General features: G+C 44.3%; 2 protein-coding genes and 1 long non-coding RNA gene across 5 annotated transcripts; 2 read left to right on the forward strand and 1 right to left on the reverse strand.

The window, feature by feature from the left end:
• The first annotated feature begins 18 nt into the window (after positions 1–18).
• AIFM2 (AIF family member 2) lies at positions 19–4,377 on the forward strand. Its single transcript, XM_079313007.1, has 8 exons — positions 19–254; positions 1,009–1,124; positions 1,749–1,868; positions 2,215–2,307; positions 2,539–2,647; positions 2,798–2,950; positions 3,269–3,469; positions 3,936–4,377. Exons 1-8 carry the CDS (start codon positions 80–82, stop codon positions 4,088–4,090), a joined length of 1,122 nt encoding a protein of 373 aa, XP_079169133.1. The 5' UTR covers positions 19–79; the 3' UTR covers positions 4,091–4,377.
• An 899-nt stretch (positions 4,378–5,276) lies between these two features.
• On the reverse strand, positions 5,277–24,971 carry MACROH2A2 (macroH2A.2 histone). Of its 3 annotated transcripts, none has more exons than XM_079313009.1 (9): positions 24,765–24,971; positions 19,793–20,008; positions 13,225–13,331; positions 11,832–12,029; positions 10,477–10,587; positions 10,011–10,110; positions 9,026–9,115; positions 7,136–7,310; positions 5,277–5,495 (listed from the first exon to the last, which is right to left on the reverse strand). In XM_079313009.1, exons 2-9 carry the CDS (start codon positions 19,962–19,964, stop codon positions 5,330–5,332), a joined length of 1,119 nt encoding a protein of 372 aa, XP_079169135.1. In that variant the 5' UTR covers positions 19,965–20,008; positions 24,765–24,971; the 3' UTR covers positions 5,277–5,329. The 3 variants fall into 3 exon arrangements, with proteins under 3 accessions (XP_079169135.1, XP_079169134.1, XP_079169136.1); XM_079313008.1 differs by lacking the exon at positions 24,765–24,971 and adding an exon at positions 23,982–24,111; XM_079313010.1 differs by lacking the exon at positions 24,765–24,971 and adding an exon at positions 23,693–23,712.
• LOC306805331 lies at positions 24,294–26,139 on the forward strand. The gene is made up of 3 exons (XR_013775183.1): positions 24,294–24,677; positions 25,506–25,641; positions 25,978–26,139. It is a non-coding gene; the product is annotated as an uncharacterized lncRNA (long non-coding RNA).

Here is a 26,139-nt window from a genome sequence, read left to right on the forward strand (position 1 = left end):
CAGCCGGCTCCGCCCGCAGCCCCGCCCGGGGAGGGCAGAGCGAGCCCCGGGCCAGCCCCGCTCCGAGCCCCCGCTCGCCATGGGCTCCCGCCTGTCCCTGGACGACTCCGTGCGGGTCGTGGTGGTCGGCGGCGGCTTCGGAGGGACGGCGGCCGCCAGCCTGCTCAAGTCCTGGGCCGTGCCCTTCGTGCTGGTGGACGTGAGGGATGCTTTCCATCATAACGTGGCCGCCCTCCGGGCCGCCGTGGAGAGCGGTAAGGGCCCGGGCAGCTCCCCCCCGTCCCGCCGGGATGCGCGGGGAGCGGCAGGGAACGCGCTGCTGGTGAAAGAATTGATGTTTTCCATCTGGAAAACAAATATTTGGCACCGAGAGTGGTTAAGCTAATTGGACATCCGCTGAGAAAACGGAGCAAAAACTATTCAGACCATCCCTCCTTAACTCCCAGCCCCCCCCTTTTTTTTTTTTTTTTTTTTTTTTTTTTTTTTTTTTTTTCAAGAGTTTAGAAGGTGACTAAGCTAAAAGCAAAAGCAGCTGGGAGGGGTGAGTCGATCACTTTCTGTATCGGGCCCTTGAAAGGTGGAGCAGTTGAGCAGCGAGGCCCTGGATTATAAACCAGGGTGCAGTCACTAGGAATTTAGCAGTAAAATATCACTCTTGAGGCTGAGAGCAAGCATCAAAAGGATAGCAAAAGCTTGGTCTGAGAGGCAAATTATATTAAAAAAGCCTCTGACACCCAGCCTGAAATTGCCAGAAAAAGTTATTGATAAACCAGTACAGGAGATACGGGGAGCAGAGGCAAAGCCATCCAGCCAAGGGTGTAGTGTGATCTGAGGCAAAGGTCCTGTAGCTGGTGGCTGGGCAGAGATAACACCCAGGAAAAGCCCAGCCCACAGTCCCAGATGCATGCCATGCTTTTGTCTGAGCAAGGACAGCATGAGGGGAGGAGAGAGAGAGGGTTGTTAACCTCCTGAGAAGGAGAGCTCTCCCATTGTCTCCTCTTCCCACAGGATTTGCCAAGAAGACTTTCATCTCCTACTCGGTCACCTTTGGGGATAGCTTCCGACAAGGCAGGGTCGTGGGCATAGACCCTGGGAGGCAAAAAGTCCTGCTCAGTGATGGTGAGGTGGGTGTTGCAATGACCTGGCAGCCTCATGGCATCACCTGTTGATGCTTCAGCAGGGTGTGTTCCACTCTCCTCAAGAACTTGGCATCTTTCCCTGCATCCCTTCAGAGATTCAGCTCCCTTCAGCTTTGCTGGGATGTGGGTGTGCAGTAAATACCCAACCCCATCTCCTGCTCAGCTGAGCTTTTATTCTTAGAGCTGGATTTAGAGCTCAACAATTAAACCTGGGGCTCAGTTCCTTATTTAACTGCAGGAAGAGCCAAGAACAGCAGCATCAATTACTCTCTTCAGTTCAGGAGAGAGTGAACAAGAGTAATCTCTGGAACCAGCTGTGAGTGTCCAGCATAAATATCAGGTTATTCCCTGTAAATTTAGTGTAATTTCTTTAAAGGTCTCAACTTAATCTGAACAGTGCTTAGCTCAGGCCTTAAGGAACAGTTACTTGGTGTGACCTGGACTGGGTCTCTTCCTAAAGTCACTTCCTGACAGTGACAAGTATTTTCCTGGTTACCAGCAAGGGCTGGAGAGGAGGGAATGAGTGACCAATATCTAGGAGGCAACCACTGTGTTCTAGGCTCTGTTTTTAAGAGGTCTAATATCCCATTCTACCTTCTGCCCTCCCAGGAGCTTCACTACTCCCATCTCATTATTGCAACAGGCAGTGATGGGCCATTCCCAGGGAAGTTCAACCAAGTCATTGATATGGAAAGTGCCATCCAGACCTATGAAGACATGGTGAAAGAGGTGAGGAATTAACTCTTAGGAAGTGCTGCCTGCCTTTGTTCAGCCTCCCTGTCCCAGATACTACTGTGGCCATCTGGCCAGCTATGCCTGAGAAAGGGACACAGGGAGCAGCCAGGACAAGGAGCTCATTGTGGCTTCTCTAGCACAAGGAGAAACCTGAAATGCTCAACAGTGCTACAGGATAGGCAGGAAGAGTGCACAGGGCACTCCTTTCTTTCCTCTTCATGAGCTAAGCGGTTTATTGCTGTTGGGCCAGTGCTGCACCCCAGAATGCTCATGGAGTGACTGAAGGTATGTGGCTTCCTGCCCTTTGCAGTTGTGTTGTAACACGAATTTTCTCTCGAAGATGCAGCAATCTCAGCGCATCCTGGTGGTGGGAGGTGGTGCTGCTGGAGTGGAGATGGCTGCCGAGATCAAAACCGAGTACCCAGACAAGGAGGTAGGAGCATCTTCATCACAGCCAACTTCATCCTAGTTTCCAGGACTGCTCCTGATGGTGCTGCTGGAGGTACCTGAGATGTCTGCACACCTGCCTGCTGAGCCACAAGCACACACTGTGGCACTAGGTGCCCCTTCCTGGCTTGTTCTTGCAGGCACCAATTAACTACAGCTGCTCTCACCTTGCACACAGCGAGCCCTGTGCCCCCATTTGCTGTTTTGTCCCCACCAGGTCATCCTCATTCACTCCAAACCTGCACTGGCTGATGTGGAGCTGCTACCCAGCGTCCGTCAGGAGGTGAAAGAGATTCTCCTCAGGAAAGGAGTTCGGCTTCTGTTAGGTATGTCCTTAACCACTCCTCTCAATGCTTACAAAGTATCTCCTGCTGTCCTCTTTCTGACTTTTTTTGGTTGCACATGTCTCCCTTGAATCCTGTTTCTCTGGGTTAGCCTAGCAGAAGTTTGTGACCCAGGGCTCTCTGTTGCAACAGGTGAAAAGGTCAGAGACCTGGAAACCCTCAGGCCAAACCAGTTCCAGAAAGACACGGTAGTAAGGACAGATAAGGGCACTGAGGTGGTTGTTGACATGGTGGTGCTGTGCACAGGGATAAAGATTAACTCTTCTGCATATGCTGCTGCATTTGGTGAGTGAAAAAAACCCCAACTGTGGGGTGGGGAGGAGCAACACAGTTCTTCAGTGTCTGGTGCCTGAGGGGTGTGAGGTGGGGAATGGTGTACAACCTGCAGGAGTGATTCTACTGAAATATCAAAGGGTGATGCATTGCACAAGACTGCAGTGACTAACTAGAGCAAGGCAAAAAGCATCTCCTCCCTGACACGTAGAAAAGAAGGTGAAAAACAACCTCTCACTTCGTGTCAGCTACATCAGCAGCATTTTGGGGTCTCAGGCTACAAGAAGCCACACAAATCTGCTTCTAAAAACCTGCTGTTTGTCAAAACAGGTGAAAAAATGGCAAGTAATGGTGCTTTGAAAGTGAACAAGTACCTGCAGCTGGAAGGCTGTGAGAACATCTATGCCATTGGGGACTGTGCAGATCTCAGAGAGCCCAAGATGGCCTACCATGCTGGGCTCCATGCTGACATTGTGGTGACAAACATCATCAACAGCCTGACACAGAAACCTCTCAAAACCTACAACCCAGGTAAGGTCAGCTGCCAGCACCTGGCCTGGCTGCTTTTCTGCAAGGAGCAGCTGTCTAACTTTCTGAACTCACTGAGTTCAGTGTGTAGGAACTCACAGCTGGGATTATGTCAGCTTATAGCTCAGGCTTCATATTAGTCCTTGCCAAAGATATAGTGTCCTTTCTTTACTAATATCTTGATAAATCTACTGGTGGGAGTCTGCTATTCATCAAACTTATTTTCTTTTCTTAAAATTGCTCACTGTCCAATTAAATCTCAGGAGTAAGATGACTTCCCTTTTCCTTCTTTCTCCCCTTAAACTACAACAAACACAAACGGAACAATCTGATCTCAAAAATCTCTCTGGTTAATTGGTCTTCATGAGCACTGATGAAACACTTACCAGAATTATGCTGAAAGCTGTTCCACGTGGATGCAGGGAAGCTGGCCAGTTGCTTGACTTACACCTTTGCATTTTCTTTGCAGGGTCACTAACATTCCTGCTTTCCATGGGCAGGAATGATGGTGTGGGCCAGGTGAATGGTTACTATGTGGGACGTCTCCTGGTGACCATGGCCAAGAGCAGGGGTCTGTTTGTCTCCAAGAGCTGGAAGACCATGGGACAGACAATGCCCTCCTAAGAGGGCACTGGAACAATCCAGTGAGGAGGACAGCAACTGGAAGAGGGTGAGGGTGCACTGCTGTTGCTTGGACTGACTGATACTGTCCCCTGCAGCACCTCCTCAAGCCACCTGTCACCCTGACACATAAAAGGGGTGCCTGCCTTGCTGTGAAGGGGAAGGAGGCACTTCCCAAATAAACTGCACAAAGTTCCCATGATAAAAACCAGGGAAGAAATGTTGCAATGTTGTTTTCAACCAGCTTGGCTTACCTTGATTTGTAACAATAAACACTGTGGTTTTCAGAATCTCTGTGGTTATGTGTTGTTTTTTTGGTTTTTTTTTCCCCCTGGCTTTCTCTATCCTTGCTCTTCTAAGGAGGAATTCCTTCTTACAGATCTGGCATCTGCTCTGCAGGGAGAATGGCTCACAGTGCCTGTCTAAAACCTGGAAGGGGATATGGCAAGCCTGGAATTCCACAGAATATAATGCAGCTTTGTGTCAAAATCTCCTCAGCAGCTTTAATTACATCACTTATAGCACCAAATTTCAGCAGAAAAGCTGTTAGTTGTGATCCAGCAAGCACTTAATTACAGGTGCTGCTGCTTTTTTTCCCCTTCTCTTTTCCTTTTTATTTTTTTTCTCTTTTAGGGTGAGAAATCCCCAGAGCAAAATTAGGGTTTATAATAATAACCACACTTGACACATCTTTTTCTTTTTTTCTTATAAAACAAACAAAATCACCATGAAATAGTCTCAGTAATTACAGAGGTTATTGTGAGTTAAAAGCAAAACAGAAGCTCCTCATGCATCACTTCTAAAACCCTTTTCACCTCTCTGTTGGCTGAAGGCAGAAGTTTACCATCTACCTTCAAGGGAGGGGGAAAAGGAGCAGAACATTTTTAAGAGCTTTCTTGAAAGTGGTGTGTGTGTGTGTGTATGTGTGTGTGTGTGTGTGAAGAAATCATCACTACAAATCTAAAATGAGGTTACTCTTTAAAAACTTCTAAACTAAAGTAACAAAGGGCACTAAACTCCTGAAGCCAGATGATAACTCAATTGCTTAAAGGTGATAAAAATGGCATGAAGCAATCAGACTAAACCCCTCTCATCTCTAATCACAGCTCTCCATCAAGTCACAACACGTCACACTACTACCACTCCCCCTCGTCGTCACATTGAAAAAATAAAACCCACCTCTAATGCTTTTAAATGCTACTCAAGTTTGTTGAAAAATAAAGTTTCATTTGGCTGCTGTTGCTACTTAGTGTCTAGCTTGGCCATTTCTTGCACGTAGATGCCAATGCTTTCACTGTCAAAGAGCAGGAAGTAAATGTTCTTCAAGGAGGAAGAGCTGCTGCCATCAAAATGGGTGGAAATAGCTCGGAGGGTCACCTGGGCTGCTGTCTGTTTTGGGAAGCAGTTTCTGTGTGGTTGGGGAAGAAAAAAAGAGAGAAGGTGAGTGCTGGGCATGCTTTTCTTGGGATTCCTGTGAAAATAATTGAAATTACAACTCCAAGCCAAATTAAGGTCGACATGCATTCATTCACTCCTTTTGATGGTAACATTTTCTAACCTATAATTACATTTATATTGAAAACCATCAAAAAGATTTAGAACAACTGAACTATCTCATCCATTGAAATGTTACATCAGTTACTATAAAGAATCCCTAAGATGGCACAAGGAAAAATGAAAATTCACAGAACTGATACAGTATAATTCTTTATCTACCCACAAAACCAGCATTTCATGTGCAGACATGTAGGTATGACAGCAAAACCAGGAAATCCTATTTGAAAAACTGCCTTTTTTTCAGGAAATTCTGAGACCCTTTGATAAATGAAGTTTAAACCAGCAGCACCTGGCAAAACTCTCTATTTCAGTTAGGAAGAGCAACAGAGTGAAATGGAACAAAGCAGAAGAAGGATCTGCATTAAGACTAATGGTCCAAGAATGGATTATTCTGATTCTGTACTCATAGAAGACATAAAATCTAGAAAATATTTCCATTGGTATTAAAAGCTATATTAATTTTTATATTAAAGACTGTTAAAACAATGTATCATGTTTTGCTTTGACTGAAAAACCATAAACAAAAAGATCTATATTTTTAGAAATTACTAAAAATTGCACTGCCCTTCTATTTATTCTTCTTTCCTGATCCATAAAAATATATTTTGCTTTGAAGAGTATCTGTGTAAAAATGGCATTTTCACCTCCTGTGTGTTCAGTGATGTGTGGTGATTTCAGTTTTACTTTCATTTTATTCACAGTCAGGCCAACACAACAGGACTGTACTATGTACTCTACTGCCAAAATCAATAGATACAATTCAAAATAAATATAAGCACATGAACTCTAACAAAATAACAATTACTGCAGTTAGCAGGGCTTGTGTAAGATTTCTCAGAGACCAACAAATTGCTGATTTAGAAAGAAATTTGAAAGAAAAAAAAAAGAAAAATATAAATACTTCAGATTTCTTAGTCAAGCACACTCTACTTGCTAGTCATTGAGAAAGAAATGTGTGGCTTCACACTTGGTTTAATAGTTTTTCCTTTTGAAAGCAGAACTACATTTGAGAAAGAGATTTTCTTCTGGAAGAAAAGCTTTGTGTGGTAAGTGTTTTACATATCAATTACCAAGAGGCTTAAGTGGACACATCCACATAGCTCAGGTGGCATCACAGTTTCCTACCCTCAGTATTATGCTGGTATCATCTCATTAGTACAAATGCAGGTTTAATAAAACTCCCCACAGCAAAATGAAGGGACACAAAACCTGAGGTGGTGCAGAGGAATGAGAATGACTGCCTAGCAATAGAAAACACAGCAAACCCACTCAGCTCTCCTGTGGGCTGGCTAATTTCCCTTTACAAAGGCTCTCTGGCAGTTTTGTGCACACACTGCACTTCAGGCTGGATTCCTCTGGAGCAGCTCTGTGTCAGATGGCAGCAGCAGAGGCAGGGTCACAGAGCAGAGGGCACCTGTCTGTCTGTCTGTCTGCCACAGCAGCAGCTCTGACAGCCAATTCCACCTCTGCTACTGACACAGGGAGTCCTACCTGCCACTGGGAAAGGGGGGGAAAGCCACAGACTTCAACTTCTTGTCTTCTGCAGCTGTTAAGCAGTTCTTGACAGTCTCCTCGAGCTGCTCTTCACACTTGTCTGAGCCCCACTGTGGGATGTGACAGTGGATGACAAACTTTGCTGCTAGGCCGCTAGACTGAGTGAGTGCAGCTAACACAAATGAAAATATAACATTTAGTTTGGAACATAAACCACCCTGCAATGATCTCTCAACCCAAAGCACCTTCTTAATTACAGCACCTCTCCAAAGAAACACATTTGGGATTAAAATATACCACAATGGCTCACTTGCAATCATAACCTGTCTCATCATTCCTTTTGTGATCAATTATTATTTCTTTGGAGACCAAAGAACCCAGGGCTCATTTGGTTAGCGCACAGCTACTCAATAATGGTTTTTAGCTCTCTCATTCAGCACAGCCTCTTGTTTGTTTCATGTAAAGTACAAAACTTCACCTTAAGCACAGTATCAGTAATGCCCACAGACATTTCTGCAGGGCTGTCACTGAGTGCTTTGCACAAATATCCAGCATCATCACCATCATCATCATCATCATCACCATCATCATCATCATCATCATCATCATCATCTTTACAACTCCAAAGTGTTGGAGAGTAATATTTAGACCCACTTCACAGCTGAGTAATTTCAGACAAGGACATGAAAATCAAAGTTGTGTGTTGAAAGTCCTCACCAGTTATGTTCAATTAGGAATCTCAAATTTATTTTTAGAAAGCATAATAAGTATTTCTCCAGGACCTGCAGAGCTTACAGCAAGGCATCAGTTTGCTTTTGTTGCAATTGTCACCATCAGCACTACTGAATGTCTGGGTGTGTTGGTAATCTCAGGTTGAACACTCTGAAATTAGCTGTGCAGGATGGAATTAGCCCAAGGATGAAAATCCTGGATGTATTCACTTGTTCTCCATCACAGAGGAATTCTGTTGCAGGCACAGAGGAATCCTGTGCTACTTAAATTTTAACCAGTTATCTTGATAGTATAAAAGGAATCTACCTTCTAGTTAGGTAGTGATGTTGACATAGAAAAGTAGTTTACTTTGATTTTATAGCATATAAATTTGATTTGATATGAAAGTGAAGCAAATTATCTCGTATAAAAATTTCTCTATCATTTCAGATTTTAAAACTAGGCTACTCAATTAGGAACTTTCCTAAACTAGACTATTTAAAGCATTTAATTTTGGGGCATAGAGATACTAAGCCAAATAAGGCATATTGCAACTTTTCTCCATCTGTCTTCCAGACACATTCAAATTGGTTTAATCTGTCCACAAAGGAAGCACAATCTCAGGTCCCAAACTATTCCCTGCTACAAATGTGTTAACCCTTGAAAGGAGCTCCTCTCATGCAGTGCCTGAGCAATTGATCTTCCAGAAAGCATGCCAGTTCTGCAGATTGTATCATATCTTCACTTGTGCTCCAAGAAAGGTAATTATTTGGGTTATATATATTCATCAAATATGCAAAAAGGAGAAAAATTTATGAAGTATCACTATTTTTTTCCTAAGCCTCCTCTGTTAGGCTGAAAATTGTTTCTGATTCTCACAAAGGCTGCAGTACAAACAGGGCAGGAAAGATGGCACAAGATTCCCCTAATATTTGGCCTCCCACGGACAGAAATTGCCTAAGACAAATCATTCAGTCTAAAGACAGGATGTGCACACACACATGTATCCTATTCTTTTTTCCCCCTCTTAGCAGGCTGCCCACAAAAGCAACATTTTTTCGAGGAAAAAATTACATCACATAGGCAAACATAACAGGAACAGATCAGAATCTCCAGAGGAAAAAAAAACATATAAAATGAGTCATGTCCAAAAGACAACAAGAGTATCCTTTTTACCTTCAGCAACTTCCAAAGGTCCTTGAGATTTGCGAAGCTCTTTCACTGTTTCCAAGAACTCTTTGCCCCCAGCTTTTTCCAGTGCCTTGCCTGCAGGGACACAGAGCAAAAGGCCTTGGCTTCAGAGTATCAGTGTGGGAAAACAAGCCTACATTATTTAAAAGAACACTGCACACACACTGTCCTGGCTCCCTCTATCAGCAGCAGCTGATTTTTTATGTTTACCACTCTGCCTAGACACAGATAAAGTTTACTTTTCATGGTTTTGAAGAGTCCTGTATGCTGTTATTGGCAATTACTTTAATATAAATATCTGGAAGAATGCTATTTACTCTGACTCATGGCTAAAGTCATGTGGAGTGGGATTTTCAGGACTCAGGCTTTCAGCTTCCAAAAAGGGATCCAACATACAAATCCTACTACTTGGTGAAACAAACACAGCTGGGATGCCAGTGAAGGTCTTGATGATTAAAGAACAATGATCCTAAAGCCTGCTACTAGATTCTGTGCCCCCCAGGCAACTGGCTGAATTGCTTTTTACCTCCCTCCTACTCAAATTTCCCTATTTGTAATAACAGTATTTCCTTATTTCACAAGAGCAGTACAAGGCTTTGTACATGAGTATTTGTAAATTACATAACAATCAAAGTCATAGTTAGAAATGCTATTAATACATAATTTTGCAATGCAATTTCCAGATGCAAGTGTAAAAACAAAACAATAAACACCTCAACAATAACTATTTACACCTTTGCTGCTCATGTGCTTCAACAAATCATCTGTGTTTTGCTTGTCATTAAAAGGAGACAAATTAGAGATTAGCCTGTTATACCTAGTCAGATCCAGCCTGATTTTCAGAAGCTGTAACTGATATTTTAAGGCCTGGGGTAGATTTGGATGAAACTAGATGGGATCTCAGCAGGCAGCCAGTAGACCAGCTGCTGTTCCAGCTCTAGATGTGTTTTTCCTGCATGTTTTTCCTCACCTATTTCCTCCTTGAGGTCTATTTCTGCAGTTGTAGGGTGAACGATGCCTTCTACTTTCATGGAGCCAATGTGGCTGATGTCACTCTGTGTCAGAGAAAGCTGAAAAACAATAATGAGGGGAGAAGAAAAAATAAATAGCAATCCCAGAGCAAAATCATTTTCATACCAAAAAGCTGAAGTGAAAGAAGGCTGGATTCAGTCTTTCAGAGACCAGTCATTTTGTTCTGTTCAGTATGTGTGATTCTGACTTGTAACTTTGAATTAATTAATTTGCACACCAGTCAGATTATTTGATGACATGCCCACAACTTGGCAGCATGCTCCAGAGGAAGTTACTGCTAGAAAAATGATGTTCTAGCATCACAGTTTGAAGAAGAAAAAGGCTGATTTTGGAAATGCTTTGGTTTAAGAGAAAAGCCTCCTTCCTTTTGTGTTAAGCCTCAATCTGTTATTGCTTTTCATTACCTTTTGTCCTGGCACAAGGCTCTTGGAGGACAAGATAGTGAAACCATCCCCAGGTCCATCTTCAGTTGTTGAATTTGAAGCTCCTTCTTTTTCGTTGTCCTTCTGTTTGTTCTATTTGATGGGAGGAAAAAAAGCAAGACTTCTCAAAGGAAACAAAATAATCAACATCTAGCATTATTCAATAATGGAGACATTTGATAACTTATTACAAATCTTATCTTCTCAGATCAATACATTACTCATAGCCTTGTATTCCCCTAAGATTATATAACAACAGAGGTCTGAGCTGTTTATATAATGCTAATGGTTCATCTGAGTCCTTACATTCTTTTGTAGTCACATTCAGAGGCAGGGCACCCACACCCATCTGTAGATTTACTGACAATCAAGGTTGTATTTATATGGGTGGGTATGTGTTAATTTATTTTTATTGCTAACAGAGCAGAACCTCATATTAAATCAAACTCAGTCACTTAGTAACCCAGTCAAAAACTCCAATCTGAAGAAAAAACAACTTTGTGATCTGAAAAACAAATGTTTAAATCTCAGTTATTAAATGATAAAGCCTTATAGCTTACCTCCAGGAGCAGCAAACCAAACAGTCTAGAGGGCTGAAGGAGCATCCCCTCATCTCTCTCTCAATATTTGCTCTAAAGTATGTCAAGAAGCTACCACCTCCTAACAAGTCCAAAATCTGCACATGCACAGTTCAAAGTAAGGTGGTAGCTGAGATCAATACACAGAGGCATCCAATTACACATCCCATTAAGCAACTCTATTTTCTTTTTAAAGGCTTTTTCTGCATATTATCAGCTATGGAAGTGTATTACAACTTTGAGGCCTCCAGAAAAATGTGCTTAATTCAAGTTTTAATAGTTTAAGTCAAAGCTTGATATACCCCATGAAAAACTCAGCAGTGTTTCAAGGTACATGCTCTGGAATGACAAACCAAAAGCATTGATCTGGGTAACTGCTTTATCAAATTAATCCATTTTGGATTGTGATAAAGGATGGGCAACCCTAAGGGAAAGTGTACTGATCAAGTTCTGATTGATTTATCCTTCTTTCAGAAATCACTATCAACAGCACAGCTAAGAATCCATAAAACAAAGAGCTTGTCACAATGACATTGATGTTCCATGTCAGGACAAGTTCTCTGGACAGTGAAAAATCTTTACCAGGATTTACAAGACTGAAGGCATGACATCTCTGGTAGAAAATGTTTTAGAAAACAGCTTTCTTTATTTTAAAAAGGCTCACTGCCACAGTGTTAGTGTGAAGGTAACAGATTCTACACAGTTATCAACAAAATATTGCAGAGGGTGACACAGAATCTGTACCTGCCCTGTGCTTACCTTTTTGGATGTCCTGGCCTTGGTGGACTTTGCCTTCTTCCCACTCTTTTTGTTCACCATGGATTTCCTCCCCTTCTTCTCAGGAGCAGGGGAAAGGATGGTCTCAGATTTGCCTTTGGCACCCCGTTTCTTGGCTAGAAGCTCAGGCTGAATTCTGGGCAGGACACCTCCACTTGCAATAGTCACACCTTTGAGCAACTGCAAGGAAAAGCAGGGTATGGAAGCATATTACAGATCCTCTCAGTCTACACCACCAAAAAACAATCAGGGAGAAAATTCACAATAACAATGAACTTGACAGGTGACAGCAAAGTCAGCCAGCACATCCTGGAGAATTCTGCTGCTGTACAATCATTCCTCCCCCTTCAGTGTGAACCTGTCCTTGGTGACTCACAAGCAGTGAATAAGGGCAAAAGAAGAAGAGTGTCTGTGGGCTGCCTCAAAAAAAGGACTGCACCACAGCCCTGCTCAGAGGAGGACTGGATGCAGATCTCTTTGGCAGGCAAACAGATGCAGTGAAAGCAAGGAAAAGCTCCAAGGACCTGCTTTGCAGAGGCAAACAACAGTAATGGGCTGTGATACCATGTAGAGGACAAAGTCTGGCTAATTCCTAAGAGACAACACTGGATCTAGATCCCAGTTCACTGATCAGAAACACAAAGCTGGAAAAGGGCTGGTACTGTTAGCATACTTTCTCTTCTGGCCTGTTTTGAATTTTTACTCCTTTTTACAAATTTTACTTGACTGGAAACAGAGCCACATGACTTCATGGGCACCACATTCTCATTATTTAAAGCAGTCATATTAAGTGCAGGAACATTCAAAGTGTGAATGACATCATCCATCTTCATACAGAGGAGATATTCTGATGCTGACTGAACCTTTTCAGCAGCCCTGAATAGCACAATCTGCAGCCCATGCTGTGATCTCTGTCCTCACTCAACAAGTTTAGCAGAAGTGATCCCACAAGTGATCCCAGGAGTCAGAGTGCTGAAAACCACAGTTTGGGCAAACAGACAGCAATTGGGAGGCAGCAATAGCAGAGAGTGAGCCAGATCCCTACCCAACATGGGCCTCACAGCCAGTATAATAGAAACCACACATTTCTATAGCTTTTGGGAAAAGGTCCTGCATGTTTTCTTTAAGTTTTGAATGTCCCTGAGGAAAAACTGAAGCATCAGGACTACTTGTTCCAACAGAACTCATAGGCTAAGAAGAACCAAAGATTTAAGATGATTTGGTTCTGTTTGCTTTGATTAAAGAGGGCACAGTCTTCTTCTCCACTAACTGTGATATCATTCATGTCTCAGACTAAGCTGTTTCTAACCTTCCCTGGTAGCAGCTACACTCAAGCCACAGGACACAACCCCTGCACCAAAATGCAAACAGGCACCTGATTCAGTTCCTCATCATTTGCAACTGCCAGGAGGATGTGTCTGGGGGCAATCCTTCCTTTCTTGTTGTCCCGCGCTGCGTTTCCCGCCAACTCCAGGATTTCAGCTGTAACATATCAAGATAAAAACCAGTAACAAAAATGCAGCTTAGGCACCTGCTGCACACACATTTTACACTGCTTCTTCATATATCCATTTACCTTTTCAGGGATGTTTCCAGATTTAAAGGGTTCTTGCTACAGAAAGGCAGAAATCAAACCCTACTCAATGTATCTGTAAATTTAGATAAATCCATTTGTCCTTCCTAATTCCCTAAAGGAGAAAATATGCTAAGCTTGGTTCACATAATTTCTTTTAAGATTCTCAAGTAAGAATTCTCTTTCAAAAAGGACAAAAAAACCCTAAAAATGTACATCAGCAGTCCAAAATTTATCAGCAGCCCTGTGACAACAGAACAGTCAAGCATGCAGTGAAACCCCCAACCTGGAACAGACAGCTCTGACAAACAGCAAGGATTCTCAGGACCAGGGAAGATGAAGACTGAGGTGCATTTGAAGAAATACTTGGAAAGCCAACACACTAGCCAGGCACTGCTGGAATTCTGCATGAAAGGGCACTGAAAATCTGTGAGAAGCTTCACTTCAGCACAAGATATGAAAGGTTTGACTCAGATGCAAGCAGAGACAACGTGAGAGATTCAATGCATGAAATATTGATAGAAAGTTCCTTCTACATCTCTGGGAACAGGAGCCACTTCAAAGGTAGTTCCTCTAAATTAGCAGTAACATTTATACTGTAACCAAAGTCACTGAGCTTTTCCTAATTATTACAGAAATACAGACACACCTTCCTAAGTTTATTTGGACTGCAGCAATCAGTATCATTCATTAGCTTACATAGCTTGGCCTCTACTCAGAAGTTATTTCTCATATAAGAGCTCTACTGAAACACTGAGAAGGAGAAAGGATTTTTTTTTCCCTCCAATTACTCCTAAAAATCATATTCATACTTTGTTTCATTTTAAAAACATACAGTGTCTCTGTTGTCTGGGTTTTGGGTTTGTCTTTGTCAGTAACAGGAAAATTAAAATTACAGCCAATCAGTATCCTGTTGATAACTTACTGCTGTCTTAATGACATCCTACTCCTTTTTACAAACTACATAAAGAACTATAACTGTTGGGGAAAAAAAAGCACTTCCATGAAAAATCTAGTGGAAACATACATAATGTTTGGTGAAAATCCAAATTATTTCAACATGAGGCTTAGCTCTGGCTCATGGGAAAAACACGAGCTTTCAATTCCAGTCAGTTAGAATAACAAAAGAACAAACTTGTCTCCCAGTTTTCACTATGCAGCATACACATTTAGCTGAATGTTGGAAATGTAAAAATTTATTTGCATAAAAATTTAATGCATATTCACAGTGAATTGTAAAACTTAGGGCAGGAACCTCTCAGCTCTAGCATTTCCTAGTCTGTTCTGGATTTTAAAGGAGGAAACTGAAAAGAGATCCCAGCTATGTTCACCCCCATGGAGCTGGAAGTGTCAGACCCTCTCCCAGACCTCTGCCAGCAGAGCTAATGCAGCAGCAGACAGCAGGAAGAGATTCCATCCATTGTGCAGGCCAGCAGAGAGCAAGAAAAGAGACCCAGGCTCCTCCAGTGGATTTTGCAGATGTGTGCTGACAGCAGAGGAAAATTGCATCAGGGGGGAAAAAAAAAATCCAAAAACCAACACATACTTACCTGTGTGGGAACTGAAGTTCTTTCAGGTGTGCCAACAACATGCACATCCTGCTACCTGTGTGCTCACCCCACTGCCCCAGGTTTGGGTCCTTTGGCCAGCAGCATCCTGATGGTGCACTCTTAGTCCTCTGCCTAATGTTAAGAGCAAAAAAGGCAGAACACTCAAATGCCAGCCATCCACCACAGGACACTGGGAAGAAGAGAATCCGAGGCAGAGGTGATGTATGGCAGATTGTGGGATATGCACATGACTTACCAAAGGATGCTAAACATTTACATAGGGAAACGATTGCCTCACCTCCTTCTAGTGAAGGTTTCTATGCATATTTTTTCTAATGGTGCTCATAATCTTAAGAATATAAAATGGAATTTATAAAATACTTTATCAAAACTGGAGGCTTCAGTTATCACTGAAGCTCTGCTGATAACAACAGATCCCTGAAGAAACTGCTTTACATTTCAAGTAGAATCATCTTAACAGCTGAGGTTACCTAAATTCTTAAAAGACTAGTCTGAGAATGTAGATCCTGTAATAAAGTCCTATATCATAACAAGCTCTCTTGGAACTGGGCATCTTGATATTCTCAGCCATAAATTGGTTTTACTTTCTGTGCTCTCAGCACGGGCATTTAGAATTACATTAAAATCTCAACTAATATTGCTTCCTGTAAGAGTCAAAATCCACAAAGATGCCTCCACATCAGAAGTTTAATTTCAAATCCAGACATCCTCAGGAGAAAATAACTCTCTTCCAGTAGAGACAAGCTGCAGCCAAGCTGTGACCTGAATGGGATTACTTCTTGTCATCCTGTGACATATAGGGAAAAAGAGGTTTCTTTAGCTGATGGATCAGCAGATTTGAAATGTCTGGGAACTAAAGTATCCTAGCCAGGCCAAAGGATTTTGTTCAGCTGAGCTTGTAGGAAGGTGGACTGCTAAGAAAGACCAATGAGAATTACTGATAGCAAATTGAAAAGATTTCACACAGGTCATCTTGTTTTCTACCTCCCCTTCAAGAAAAATTGTGTCAGCTCCTGTTACACTACCACATAAAAAACTACCACTAATACCTTTACTCTGCAAAAATCTATTGATGATGGAGTCCTTGGTCCTGCATTGGCAGGTGGGAAACTATCTGCAGATGAGCACAACAGGCAGAAAAGTATTCCAGGTGATTCCTGTGAAGGAGGAAGCCTTTGCTGGTGTTGGGTTCTGCCCTAATTTAGAGAGGATGGCTTTCCATTGAGATTCCAAAAGTTCCTCTGACCAGCACACTCTCACATGACTAGTGCCTCCTCATCAAGGGGCTTCTGTATTCTCTGCCTACTTTTGGGGCAAAGATGCCCTGTGGGGTATTTGCAGTTGATGTTTGCTTTAGGTGGTTGTGCCTGCAGCCAGCTCTGTGCTCACTCAGAGCATGAGTCTGTTGTGAAATCCATCATTCAGATGGGACAGGCCAATTTTCCACAGAATTTTAACTCTGAAGCCATTAGAACTCAACCTTGTTTCAGCAAACACAACCTTCTGGGCAGGAATTAAGCTGCAGTTTTACAATATGATTTTCAAGCCTAAGATGTAAAATGGCATAGAAAGATTAAAAAGAAAGGTTTAGAACAGTGAGGAGATGTTCACATTAGCTGATCAGGTAAAAACACCTCTTCCTGAGATTCCACCACCTCTACACTATGGTGATTGCTGGCATTTTAATGATAAGGCAAAGTGCACCTCACCATTTATTTGCCCACTGGTCATCAGCCCAGCTCTCCCCACTAGCCAACCTATCCCTGCCCCTGTATTAACATCAATATTCTTCTTCCATAACCAATGCCTCCCCACAATGATCCAGCAGCAGAGAGAGGCTGGAATTGTTCAGTTCAAGTCTCCAGAGATTTTAGCTATTAAAGTCAAAGAAGTCTGTGCTGAGCATGAGCAACCTTTGTTTTATCAAAGTTAAGAGCCTGGCCAAAGAGAGAAGATTTCTCTGAGGTGGCAGAGACCACCCTTCCCCTTTTTTCAAGTACCAAATCTCTGCTCAAACACAGAGAAGCACTCAGGGGTTTAGAGGAGAAGTTTTCATGAACATTTTAACATAATAAAAAAAAAATTATGTTCGACCTGCTTCTGTGAAACAGCTAGAAAGCCCCAGTCCCTCACTGCCACCCTCCCAGATTTAGCCTGAAGCAGTTCCCCTGCATGCAGCCTTTCATCCTGAGGAACCAGCATTTCACAGCTCCAAATCCAGGAGAAAAGAATGGCATTTGTAATAGTAAGATCAGATAATGTTAAGAAAATGTAGCAGTTTGACATATAATACCCCCTTTGATAACATCCTTGGAAAAACCTACTTTGTTTCTACAGGCTTCCCAAAACCAAAGACTTTATTCACCCATAATATTAGGAATCAGCAGGGTTAGATGCTGCAACACTGTTTTTTCAACTGAGCTCCCCACCTTTGTAATATTTCCAAACAAAACCCTGGGCAGAGCACAGGAACTTTGGTTTGGAAAGAACACAATCCACCAGCAACAGATGTTTGCTCAGAAACATTACTCCATTCTATCACAATATATCCAGGAGTTCTCTGCTGAACCAAGCAGCTGAAAATAGCATTCCCTTACAATTTATGTGGGCTCCCAGCCTACACTTCTAACAATCTTCTTGATTATACTTTTTTTTTTTTTTTTGTCTAAAGCAAAGTGTAGGCCCACACATAATCTGCTCATATCAGATTAATGATTGAAATTAAACTGCATTTACTATCCAGGAACAAAGCCAGGACATACATTGTCCTAGTTCAGGTAACAGGCAAACAGTGCTGACCACAAGTCAGTCTGCACCACTGAAATGTTGCACAGACCAGATGTGCTGCTGACAATTTATTACTGCACCTTGTAAAAATTGCCACAGCTCAGAACAAGCATCTCCAAATGTTTATCCTAGAAATATCTCCCTGTGGAGTAGGAGAAGAAAAAAAGTATTTCCCTCCTGGTAGAAGGTTAGCAGAGCCACAATGCATCACATCACGTTATAAAAGTTACTGTGATTTCTTCAACACAAGCAATATTTTGTCACTCCAGCTCCAGAAGTAGCCTCAGGGAAAAAAAAATATTCTCATCCTGGAATGTACTGCCACAAACACGGACATTTTTGCAGTGTAGTATTAGACTTCATGATAAATTTATTTTAATTGTGAAATTAGTGAAATTTATTAGTGAGATCTCAGATTTTCTCCACACCTTTAAAAAGAAAATAATGTTTTTATTGTCTAGTAATGAGAACAAGCTTCAGGCATAAAAAACATAAAGCCTGTTGCATGGACAGCCAAGCTCCTTCATGCCACCTTGGCAATAATCTGCACTCCTGAAACACAACTCAACCAGTTCCATCCAGGCTGTGACTCCTCACAGATTCTCTAATGCACCTCAGTCTTGATCTGTAAGCCTTGAGTAACCTGAACCAGAATCCTCTCCACACTGCAAGTTCTAACAATTTGCTGAAGTGCTGTTTTCCATAATTAAACAAGGAACTCAGCAGATATGATCATAGGACACTGAAATATTTCTGTACAGAATCACAGCATATTGTATCAGCATGGGACACCTGCCCCTTCCTAAAATTTCAACTTCAGAAAGGCAGGAAAAAGAAAACTCAGGGCGTGTGGGAAGATTTAAACCCTGGAACACTTTCTTTATACACTTAGGCAAAGCAAAAGGGTTTTTAAAAGTAAAAAAAAAACAAAAACCACCTTTATATTTCATAACACTTTGACACTGTCCTGCAAGAAATGCAGCCAGCAAAACAGTTTTCTCACATAAAAAGCACAGAAGCATTACAAAGTGGGTTTGCTTTGTTTTCTCCTATTACTCATGTTTTGGTGTATCAAAAAGCCTAATTAATACTAATTTTCTCTGGGACAGAAACCACACAGATGTGACTCCTCACTCTGCAAAGCAATAAAGAATAAGACTCCCAGCTAGTGACCAAGCCTCTAAAGGAGAGAATTTCCACCCTCAGCCTCTCCAGGAAACAAATTAACCTCCTTAGTGTTCTCAGCAGATTTCAACAAATGTGCTTGCAGGGCCTGATTTCCAAGAGTGCTCCACATGTTTGTATCTGTCTTAGGTTACAACACAGGATGGGACCAAAAGTATGTATTCCATCAACATCTGTTAAAAAACAGGTGAGGCAGTGGTCTTTATCTTTTTCACAACCCATCCTTCCTCCAGGGAGATCTCCTGTTAATGGGCCATTGAGTCCCAGTGCATGACTGATAAAATTACATAATCACACTGGGAGATGCTCCAGCCAGGGGAGGAGCCAAGCCTTTCCTACCCAGATAAAAAACTGAGATTTTGGGCAGAAAGGTACCTTCTTTCCACTGGATTCCAGAGGAAAACTGAACCTTTCCACATCATCCTTGGACCTTCAGAGGAAACTGCACCTTCAGAAGGAGCACTGCTCCAGCTGAACCACATCTGCCACTGCAGGGGGATGCACCCACCATTTAATGGGACTGCTACCAACACTGTCTAACACGGTGTCAGGTTGTATTCTGACTCTGTCAGCATTTTGGGTTTGTTTTCTGTAATACTGTATTTCTATTTCAATTTTTGCTAGTAAAAAAACTGCTATTCCTATTCCCACAACTTTCCCTGACAGCCCCTTAATTTCAAAACTACAATCATTTGGAGAGAAGGAGGTTTACATTCTCCATTTCAAAGAGAGGCTCCTGCCTTTCTTAGCCAACACCTGCCTTTCAAACCAGGACAATATGCCATGCTGTGTGTGAGAGCAGCACTTCCAGGAGCAGCCAGGTTTACCTGCCAGGTACTCTATGACAGCTGCCATGTACACGGGCGCTCCCACCCCGATCCGGTACTTGTAGGTGCCTTTCTTCAGGTAGCGCATCATCCTCCCCACGGGGAAAATCACTCCAGCCCTGCTCGAGCGCGACAGCTTGGACATTTTCTTCTTCCCACTCCTCCCTGACATCTTGCAGCTTTGTGCTTCTCAATGCCTTGCTCCAAATCCAAGGGCTGCAAGAGAAAAGCAACAGGATGGATGAGAAACGTCTTTGTGCATTGCTCGAGCAAAAATTCAAACCCGCCATCACCCAAACGCTGTTATTCATTATTCATTAAAAGCTGGATAATTGAAGTATATGCTCTAACTTCATGTTGGAGCCAGTGAGTCAGGGGTCTCTCTGAAGAATTCAGAGAGAAATCAGAGTCCAGGGATTGAAATAAAGTATCTGGATGAATTGAAGTACATTAAGCCTCTCACACATAAAGCAGACATTTAAGTTAGCAAGTTTTAGAGTGAGTTCTAATGCTTTTAGTAAGTGAAAGGTTTCAAATGCCACAGTAGAAGTTCAAGTTCTAGTGAAGGTTGAAACACACTGATATCTTCAGTAGAGGCTCCAGGCCCACAGCTGTAGGCAGGACTTAGTCATAATAGAGCTATAGTAAGAATATTGCTTACATTTCTTAGACAGAACAAGTTAGGTTCTATGCATACCTTATACGTAACCTGGTGCTAAGAAATTAGAATTCTATTAGGTTAAGGAGTGCTGGTCTGAGTTTGCATCTTAGCTTGTTGGAAAAATCCTATATAAGAGTTTGTATTGGGGAGAGTTGTTGCTTTTAGCCACTGTGGCTTTTAGCCATTTGCTCTTTGCCAGGTTTTTGCTTTGCTACTGCCACTGCATTTCCCATTGCTTTTTGCCATTGCCTGTTGAGACTGATGTGCTTTGTAATAAATAACTTTTTTAACCACTAACTGCTTTTGCTTATTTAAGATAACCCAACAAAGTAAGAACCAAGAGCTCAGAGTGGGAGCCTAAAGAGCTCTGGAGTTCAGTGCCTAGAGCACAGGAGGTCTGAGAACATCACAACTTCACACCTTCAGTGTAGCAATACCAGGAGCAAAGAAAACAAACCTTGTTTTGTCCTTATTTTTCTGGCAACCACAAAATTATGGATAAACAGACAACAAACCCTGGAATTTACCACTCCACTCTAAAGCTTGCATGTGGTCACAGCTACACCTTTAGTTCTCATCCTCAGTCAAATTACGTTGGGGAAAGTTTTAACTCTATTACAAAAATTGGTTTTAACTCCATTTTGAGGCTGCCCAGAGGCCTAATTATGAGTCTGGTTACTCTAGGTCTGCCACAAATGGTATTTTTGTCAAAGAAGCCACAGTTACCTCACTCCCAGAATTCACCCACCCCAGTGAAACAAGGAAACACAATGAGGGAAACACTTTGAAAAGCATTTAAATTAATCCAGATGATACTGCTAAATTTTATCATAATCTTTTCATTTATGATATCAAGGATATAAAACCAGCAGGGACCTCTAAAACCTTGGTAAGTCCTTGTGTATCAGCCAGACAATTTCTTCTTTCTGTGTGCAATGTATTTTGTGGGCAGGATAAGAAAAGTTGGGGAAGATTAAACCAGTAAACCTATCAGACACAAAAACTGGTGTTGCTCATCATCCCACTCTGAATTCCCTGCCAGCCTGGAACCATGAGTGGTGGTAACAGAGCTCAAAGGAAAGATGGAAAGAAGTGGGGAGGCATCATACTGGTCTTTATGGGTGCAGGAGGATGCTGTGAAGGTGGAGAGAGCAAGTGTTCCCTACAGCAGTGACCCTTACAGAAGGTGTAGAGCAGAGGAGAGAGAGGAGCACCATCTTCCCATCAGGACAAATTTAGAATAATTTGGGAATGTATGTTAGAAATCACTCCAGCAGCATTGCATCTGCCTTGGCACTGGAGGCTGGACAAGGTGATCTTTAAGGTCCCTTCCTCAATTAAACTTGCAATTGGTGACAAACTCTTTATAAACTTTCAATTTTGTAATAATAACAACCCTTAAAACGTGTCCTTTTCAGTTTGTGACAAGTGACATCCAAATAATAAACATAGGCTGGGAATCAGGCTTCTAGCCATCAGAGGAGCCAGTTTCTGGACCAGCCTTCTCCTTAGAGCAACACTAACTCATTTTTGAGTGGAACTTATATACGCAGTAGGGTACAAACAGATTCCTGCAATGCTGACAGGACAGCTCAAGAGTTCAGTCCAGCACTGAAACCCCCTCAGAGAGCCATGCTGAAAGAGTACACTACCTGAATCAAAATTATATTAAGCTCACCTCTCATATATTTGTTCCTAGAGCATCAAATCCCAGTTGAGTGAAAATCAGCAGGAAAAGGCAAATATCAAGGAATTAGATCCACAGAAAACATCATCGTTGCACTTGACCTCCATGATAGAAGATCAAAACATATTTGTGTACAACTGTGCACTGCTCTGGGCCATGCTGCTGTATTAAATAAATTTATGTTTAATTACCCACTTTTGGCTCATCCTTCTGTTGCATCACTGAACTTTCCACCCTTGCAGACTCCTTTATTTTCCCCTTCTCTCCCACATGAAGCCTCTGCCATTATTTACTCCCCTGCTGCCAAGCCAACTTTCAGAATCCCAAAATATTTTCCAAATGCTCTGCAGGTTACATTTGCAGAATTTTGTGAGAGCCTAAATACAAGCTGTTTCAAAACTCTGCTAACACTGTCTCTGCTCTGCTACTTGCATGAACCAGGGTGCACTGAGGAGCAACAAACACAACAGTGTGCTCTTCTCTTATTTTGACTCCTACAGGAGACAATTTTTGGTAGAAAGCCAAGCTCTGGTATAGTCACATCAGGACCAGGACAAAGAAACAAGCTGAGAAAACTCTTGTGGAACTGGACAAAGAAATCCCACACAGAGGGATTTGGTTTTCTTGCAGGAAGAGGCACATGAGCTCAGCCCTGCCACACTCACCTGAACTGCAACCAACAGGTAAAGAGCTACACGTTGAGCACTGCACTCCTAATTGTTCTCTTCTGATGACACAGCCCAGCCTCAAGGGCTTATGAGTTGAAAAGTCTACCCACACTCATTCCCTCCCTGCCAGCTGATTCATCAGCTCTACATTCCTCCTCATGAAGTGCAGCCTCCATTTAAAAAAAAAAACCTGTGCCACTCGTGCTGAGTCCATGCTCACTGAGCTACCAAGGGCTGTATCTATATCTGGCTATCGTGACATCAGGCTTGGGCAATTTAAAGCAATTATTTTTCCTATCCCTTAATTGGTCAGAGCACACTCCCACTCTGCCATGACTCCAACATCCCTGTGTTGCTATGGGGGATTGAGCAGCTTCCACACCTCAGGGAGCTCTCTACAATATCACTGTGAGCAAGGCTTTCCTCTCTTGAGTTTTGCTTTCTCCAGAGCCCAAGGCACCCTGACATTTTCCTTCTGCCTCCTGGAAAAATAGCAAAGAGACCATTGTCATCTAGACTGGGTTGCTCCAAGCCCAGTCCAACCTGAACTGGGACACTTCCAGGGATGGGGCAGCCACAGCTCCTCTGGCACCCTGTGCCAGGATTTCACCACCTTCATAGGGAAGAGTTCCTTCATAATATCTGATACGAATTTCTCCTTTTTTAGATTTAAACCATTCCCCCTCATCGTGTCACTATCTGTTCATGTAAAAAATCCTACTCCTTCTTTCTCACCCCATACAGATGCTGAAGAGCTTTTTCATGGCCAGGCTGAACATCTCCAGCTCTCCCAGCCTCCGGAGCACCTTGACTTCCAAACACTGAGAGAACTCGAACTCGGCAATCAAAACCGAAATAAAGGATATGCAGGACTATCCACACACCTGCACTTCCCTCATCTCCAGCTGAAGATCTATCAGAACAGTGAGAAGCTGACAAGGAACCCACAGACGTACCTCGGATCCAGCAGTACATTCATTTACAAAAGAAATATTTGTGAAAAATACCGCAGAAGACCTAAAAGCAGGAGCTCGTTACCCGAATTGCTAAGGCACCAAACCACAAACATAGCGCTATTCAGGGGGCAGGTGGGGCCTCTCCCAGACTCCAGTGAAAGAAGCTCCTGGGGCACCCCAAACCCCGGGGGTCCCCGCAGAGGAACCTCCCACTCACAAACACCGTCGGGCGACCCCCGCGGACCCACAGAGAGCCTTTGGAGCCCGCTGAGAGCGGCCGAGCTGCGGGACACGGCGGTGACCGCCGGAGCCGCCCCGCGCCCCCTCAGGGCCGCCCGCCCAGCGCCCCGCCCCGCCCCGCGCACGCCGCGCCGTTGCCCGGACACCGCCGCCCCGCCCAGTCCCCCCGCTGATTGGTCGCTGCGGGGAAGGAGCGCGGCGATTGGCTGCGAGCCGTTTGATCGACGGGAGAAGGGCGGGGGCAGCAGCCGGTCCGCGCAGGCGCGTTGAGGCGCAGTGGAGTGTGCGTGCGGGGGGGGGTGTGGCCGCCGGCTTTCCCGCGCAAACGCTCCCCCCTCACAGCACCGCCGCCCCCCCACCTCCCTCAGGGAGTGCCGCCGCCGCCGAGGCTTCGCCCGCTGCCCGCCAAGAGGCGGCCGTGGCGGCCGCACGGCCCCGGAACGGGAAGCGCTGCGGGGGCCGAGCGGAGGCAGCGAGAGAACCGCCCCCCCCCCCCCATATACACACCTTAACCGGGGCCGACCCCGCGCGCCGCCGCTGCCACCTCGCGCCCCCCCCCCCCCCCTTTATGGCCGCCCCTCACCCGCCCCCCTCACGGCCTCGGCCATGGCCGGGCCCTCCCGGAGAACGGCAGCGGCGCCGGGAAGAGGAGGAGGAGGAGGAAGAGGAGGAGGTGGGTCGTGCGGCCGGGGAGAGAGGGAAGGAGAGGAGCAGGGCCTCGCCGCGGCCCCCGGAGCCCCCGCGCCGCCGCTCCCCTCACCTGCCGGCGCCCTCCGCCGCTGCCGCCGCCTCCTCCTTCTTGTCTTCCCTTCCTCTTTTTCCTCCCTCTCTTTTCCTCCTCTTCTTGCCCCCCCCCCTCCCCTTTCCTCCCCACTTCCCCTTTTCGGCTCCCCCCGCCCTCGCTCCGCCTCAGCCGCTCTCCCCGTATTGTATGTTTCAATGGCGATGGCGGCTGCTGCTGAGGGGGGCGGCAGGGGTTTCCTCCCGCTCCGCACATACCGCCTCTAGGAGGAGTCACTGCAGCCCGGGCCCGCTACAACCCCCCTCTCTTGGCTGCCGCCCTCCTCGCCCGGGCCCCAGGGCTGCGGTGGGGACAGGAACCCCCGCCCCGCCCAGCACAGAAAGGGCCCCCCTGACCCCAGTCCCAGTGGGCTTGTGGTAGCCGGGAGCATAAAGGCAGAAAAGCCTTCCCATCCTTTCCCAGGGTGGAGGAGTTCGGACATGGAAAGGTTTCAAGGCAACCCCAGATTGGGCTAAAGCTCAAGGAGCGCCTGGTTTTTGTTAGAGAGAGCCGCCCATCCCTCTGTCCCTGTGTGCCTCGCTGTGGTGCCTCTAACCCGAATATTCCAGCGTCCCCAAGTCGGCTTGGAGCGGCCCTAACAAAAGAGTGCCGGCGGCTCTTTGTGTTCTCTTCCATTGGAGCGTTCTGGGCCCTCGTCCGTGAGGGCTGCGAACTTCCCCTCTGAATGGAAGCTGAGGGTTTTTCTTTTCCTCCCTGCAGCCGCACGGGTTCAAGAGCTCGGGCTCCAAGAGGCGCAATAAGCGATTGTGTTATGAGTCTTGGCAGCGCCAAATCCGTGAGGAGAGGCTGGTGCAAACAGGAGAGCACAGGGCTACACCTCTTTAACCCACCTCAGGTACATTTTTACATCAAACGGGGTTTATATCACCGTTCCTACACAAATACTTTGCATTGATGCACTGATGTCGCTTTATAGACATTTGGGTGCTACAGTAATGCACTAGGAGATACATTATTAACACAGGCCACTCCTGCTTGCTTGCAGTGTGACTTTAGGAGGGTGTCTGGGAACAACAGAGAGAAAGGACCACTCATGCATTCAGCACTCTCTTTGCCACTGTAAAAAATCATAAAGGATTCACTCGAGTTTGGTCTTTGGCTCTGCCAAAGTAAGCGATTTTGTGTCTGCATAGAACTGGATTTGGTGGGTAAAAAAGCAATATTTCCCTAGGTTATGTTAATTGTGGAACACACCATCTCTTGAAGAAGGGCATGAGTTCAGGACCTGCATTTTCCTGGGCTGCTGTGTGACCTTGGGTAAAGCAGTTCACTTTACACAGCTGGATTTTGACTTTCGTTAAAATGGAAATAAAGATACATTTTTTCTTTTCAA

Source organism: Erithacus rubecula, assembly GCF_903797595.1.
Source record: "Erithacus rubecula genome assembly, chromosome: 9".
Classification (NCBI taxonomy): domain Eukaryota; kingdom Metazoa; phylum Chordata; class Aves; order Passeriformes; family Muscicapidae; genus Erithacus; species Erithacus rubecula.